Here is a 5026-nt window from a genome sequence, read left to right as displayed (position 1 = left end):
CCAGCCCCGAGCCGGGGTCTGCGGTGCGCCCCGCACTTCGGCTTCGCCCATTTCTGGTCAGTTTCGCCGGCGCGGCCGCGGTGGGCTGTGGGAGAGGCCGGGTAAGGACAATGGACGCATTTTCTAGGTCTTGCACCACGAGGGGTGGAGGGCTGGAGATCACCTACGGGGACCACTTCCCACCCCTCCTCGGGAGCCGCATCCTGCGTAGGTCAGATGCCGGTCGCACCGGTGACCGCAGCCGAGTCCGGGCTTCTAGGAAGGAAGGGTCAATTCTACCCTGGCTGGAGAAGAAGGGATTTTATTTTGCCAGTTGTTAATGTCATCGTCACCATCACGGCCACCGTCGTTAACATCCTATTTTAATTAAAATAATCGCCAAATGGAGCAGCTTGTCCCTTTAGCTCCCTAGGAGGGAGAACAAAGCGGCACAAGATTCGCCCCCTCCCGCCCCTGCTGTTTTCTAAGTTGCTGGTTTTGGGGTAAGGAGAGAAAATGGAGAGAGGGTCAGACAGAAATACCTTCCTAAGCAAACACTAACCCCGAACTAACCCTGGGAATGGGTGGGTTTCCCTCCTTCTTTCCTCCCCTCCCTCCATTTGGATTAGAAGAGAAAGAAAAACCTCCCGCACTGGATTGAAACCCAGGGAAAAATTATTCCTATATTCCCACAAAAGACGCAGCCAAAAGAAGGAAGCCTTCGCAATTAATTCAAGACTTCAATGTACGATCAAAAGCTGGACGTTTAGGCAAAAACAAATTAAAACCTACTGGGGAGAAAAAGCAACTAAACCCAGCTACACCCTTGGAAGCAGTATCGGGTTTGTTTTTTATCCTTTTCCCCTTTTGCTTTGTTACTGCAACAAAAATTATTAGTATTCCTTCTTATTCTGCCTGTTCAAACCTGAAGTATCGAAAATCATTTTGTATGGGTAGTAAAGGTAAGGGATTTCTTTTCTTTATTTCTTCTCCCCTTCCCCCACCCCTGCTTTTTTCCCCTCTCATCCTATTTTCTGCAATTTCTTTATTTCCTTCTTTCTGTCAATAGGAAGCAAAGAAAGGACCTGAATAGATTTTCTGTCCCTTCCCCCATCCCCACTCTATTCCTGCAGGGAAGTACAACCCTTGGAGTCAGGTTCTGGTTTCGCTTTGGGCTGGAGGTGGGTAGCTGGGGGTCCGGGGAGAAAGGCGAGGGCTTTGGGGGCAGGGACTCCGAGGTTCGGCCCCACCGAAAGGGGCCTGGAGACCGCATCCACCTTTCCCGACATGCCCCCCACCCTCCACCTCAGGCCAGGGTCGAACCCTGGACTCCTGCTGTGGTGCTGTGGCCGCTGCTGGGGCCTGGCTCAGGTTGCGGAGAAAACAGAATAGACAAGTCTGTGCTTGGAAAACAAATGGCCGTGTTGAACAACACCAACCCCAGTTGCAGGGTTCAAAAATGTTCTTGGCAGCTAGCAGGGAGGGGTTGTTTTTGTTAGAGTAAAGTTATTTCTGATTGGTCAGGTGTAGTGTTCATTTTTACAGGGACGAGGTGGGGTTGAATTTCTAGACACCTGCAGGGTCGGGGCAGAAAGCGGTTCGCGACTCCCTGGGCTGGTTGGCGGGAGACCCTAGGTAATTCCCAGCCATTGACCCCCACTTCTCTCTTGCCCTCCCTCTTTCTCTCCACCCCCATCTTTCCTGGAAACTGGCTTTGGGCGCGGCAGACCGCCCAGGACCACACCGCAGCCTAACTGCTGGCCTCTCCGCTAGAGAGGCTCAGAAAGCAGAGACCCGGAGCACAGCTTCGACCTCTCCTTGTCGGAAGAGTGGAGGTCCTATTCCAAGGGGCCGGTCTCTCTAAATATGCCCGAGGTGAGTATTTGAAGGGTGGTGGTGGTAGTGATGTAGTAGAAAGAATGTCCAGGAAGTCCTTGGGGTTCCCGCCTGGGGTGGGGGTGGAGTTGGGGGGGACCCAATCTCAGACTGAGGCTAGGGGAGGAGAAGACCATCAAGGGTTGCCAGTCCAGCATCTGACTGCCCTTAGCTGCCTAAGGCCTCCAACTGGGCCCTTTCCTTTTTCCGGCCTCCGGTGAAACCAGATGGTTGGACTATGGTAGGTCCTCCTGGTCCCCCAACCCCCAATGGGATCTGTGGACGTTTCTCAAGGCCGGTAACTTTGTTGTGACTGCATCCGGGTACTGCATGCTGCTTGGAGTTCAGCAGGAAGAAGGCCGAGGTCATCCCGGCCAGCACAAAGCCTTTGGTTGGGGTGGGCCTGAGGCCTAGGGCGAGCTGCGCTGAAACACCTCTCTGTTCTCCGAGCTCGGATAGCGCCCAGATCATTAGGGGTTGGTTTGGTGCAATTTTGGGGCTCCCCCTGGGTATCCTGTGGTATGAGTGGCACAAGAGGGACCCAAGGCCAGGTCTAAAGCAGTGGCTCAGACACTATTTCATCTAAGAAATTCTCTGTGCTTTGGGGATTGAGAGCTGCTGCAGACCCTTGTTGCCTGGCCCCAGCAAGGCACTCCTGGTCTCCCCCTTCAGCACACACTGAAACATTCTAGCCCACTGGCAACTGGGGGGTATCAGGGCAGCAAGCTGGATCTCTGCTGCATAAAGAGAGGAATTACAGCTCTAAATATTCTAGTCTAAAGTCATTCAGTCCTAAAACCACCCCCCTTCTCCATCCTCCTCCAATAAAATAAATACAGCAGATACAACTACTCAGGCTTTCCTTTCAGTAAACTTAACTGAGGTCAAGAAACGCAGTTTAGTCTCTGACAACCACAGGTGCTTGTGAGTCCTCTGGTGGCTTCCTCCTGGCATAGACTACTGGCCTGGTAAATCCTAGGCTAAGAAGAGCTGGCTGGATTTTCCTAAGGTGGGACAAAAGAAGTCTACCATAGACTGTCAGGAGGGCCAAGCTGTATTCCTCACAAGAAGCCTTGGAGATAAGGCTATTTATCGATGTCCGGAGAGGGAATTTTGGGCCAGATCAATTCACCTGGAATATGTGATCCCTTTGCCCCTTGGGAACCTGCCTGTGCTGTTGGGGTGGAATTAATCAGAAGGTATAAATGTGCCATAGTGGAGCTTGAGCTCAGCTGGGATTGCAGTGCACATTGTTTGTCACTCACATAGAACGGTAGGCTGAGGCACCTGTGCTTGACTGGATGGTGCTGGTGGTAATAGAGAAGTAGAGAGCCAGAACCTCCCTTGTGTCTTTCTCCAGAACCTGATATATTTTGGGTGCGTTTCATCAGCTGAAGGGAAACTAAGATTGCTCATATACTTTCTATTCATTTCCAGTGGCCTGGGTGTCTTGGCTGTGGTATTCTGTGGATATAGAACTTTTGTCTCTGCTGTAATTGTAAACTTGGTTTCAACCGTTTCTGCAGCTTGTGCACACCAAGTTTTAGAAAATGTTGTCATTTCCAGACAGTGTGGGACTGTGGGACCCAGAACAGCGTGCAGTCTGAATCTGTATTCTCTGTAGGCTGCAGGGGTTGGTGGCAATTGAGCCAAGTTCTGTAGGTAGAGGACTGTAGTCTCACTTCTGGGGTGAAAGGCAGGGTTCCAAGATGGACTCTGGTCCAGAGCATTGCTGTGGTCGAATAGGAGCTTGCTGGCTGTGATGAATTAATTAGATGACTTACCTTGAAGCTTTATTGCACCTTTGGTAATCTGTTCCACTTTAAAAATACCCCAGTTATATAATTCTGAGAATTGAACCCTATTTAATAGTAATTTATAAAGCTTATTGAATTCATTTTTTTATTATTAAAACAACTCACAAGCTTCCTCAAACTCTGAATCCTAGGTCTCCTGGACCATGCTGTAGCAGCTGGTGGAGGGTGGTTGGTTCCATGTGGATGAAGCCAGGTGGTGGGAGAACTCTAGCTTGCTTGTGGGAAGCAGAGTGGTCTTCGTGGAATATGGTTGTGGGGAAAGAGGGAGTTTCTAGCATATATATTCCAGCGTATATATGAGAATAGCGCAGTTAAAGTGGGATCAGAGTCCCATAAACCAAGGTGTGTGTGGGGGTGGAGGGCTGGAAGAGTTCAGGGCCTCATTGAAACCTCCTCCTGATTTTGGAAGAGAGGCCAGACCCCATGTCCTCAGAAGCGCTCTGAACTGCCTTAGCCAGGCCTTCCTTGCAGTGACCACACTTCTCTGAGTCCAGCCAAGGAAAATTCTGTGGAGTCGGGGTGGTGGTGCCAGGATCAGCGTCTTTCCTTAGTAATCGCTCCTCTACCTGAGAAATAAAACAGCACCTCGCAGAATAAATACAAGGTGGATGTGCTCAGCACCGTTAGACAGTCAGACATCCTTCAGAGCTGGTGAATTTGTGTGTATGGGGCGGGTGGAGCTGGTTCCTCTGGATTATTTTCTGCCAGCTCCAGAGGAGTGGACCCAAGTCCCTGTAGCTTGCATTCCTTACTTCCACCTCCACCAGGTTTCTGGGTGATGTGTGTGGGGTGTACGTGCGGGGCTGTAAGGTGGGGGGTGTTGCTAAGAGGTGGAAACCACCCCACCCCTTTCTGACAGATTCCCCGCCAAAAGCAAAAGCAGGAGGGTGGGGGCGGGAAGAGAACGGTCGGGGGTTGTTCCCTCCTCTTCCCTTGTGGCTAAGGGGGTCGGGGCAACTTTCTTTCTCCTCTTTGCATTTCCTTCCTCCTTTTATTCCCTTTGGTTTTTCTATCGCGGGCAGTATTCCTTTTCTTCCGATGTTTCTGCTGTCTTTCTCTTTGTCTTTCCTTTTGGCGCTCAGTCTCTGTGCTCCAGAGACGGCACCCCCTTTCCCCAGTCCGCAGAGACCCCCTTTCCCTCCGGCTAGGGGGCAGCCGGTCTTCAGGCCCCGAGGGCCGAGCTTTGTGTCCACGTGGCGCTAAGTTTCTCCGCCTCAGCGCGTGAGTCCCTCCGCAGTGGCCGGGGCGGCTGTCGGAGCTGGCGTCCGCTTGTCTGTCCGTCTGCCCGCAGGATGACCGAGAGGCCGCCCAGCGAGGCGGCACGCAGTGACCCCCAGCTAGAGGGACGGGACGCG

At 51.9% G+C, this 5026-nt stretch overlaps 1 protein-coding gene across 1 annotated transcript in view; it reads left to right on the top strand.

Moving 5' to 3' along the window:
* Window positions 1–1875: 1875 nt before the first annotated feature.
* Tal1 (TAL bHLH transcription factor 1, erythroid differentiation factor) overlaps window positions 1876–5026 on the top strand; it is a 9842-nt gene continuing 6691 nt past the window's right edge. The window contains exon 1 of the mRNA XM_010610411.1: window positions 1876–5023. Within this exon, the coding sequence (XP_010608713.1) occupies window positions 4964–5023 (60 nt within the window). The 5' untranslated portion in view covers window positions 1876–4963. The remainder of the gene's footprint in view (window positions 5024–5026) is intronic.

Source organism: Fukomys damarensis, unplaced genomic scaffold, assembly GCF_012274545.1.
Source record: "Fukomys damarensis isolate Sample0158 unplaced genomic scaffold, DMR_v1.0_HiC HiC_scaffold_23, whole genome shotgun sequence".
Classification (NCBI taxonomy): domain Eukaryota; kingdom Metazoa; phylum Chordata; class Mammalia; order Rodentia; family Bathyergidae; genus Fukomys; species Fukomys damarensis.
The sequence above is the reverse complement of the archived record's forward strand: the minus strand, read 5'-3'. Positions and strand labels throughout refer to the sequence as shown.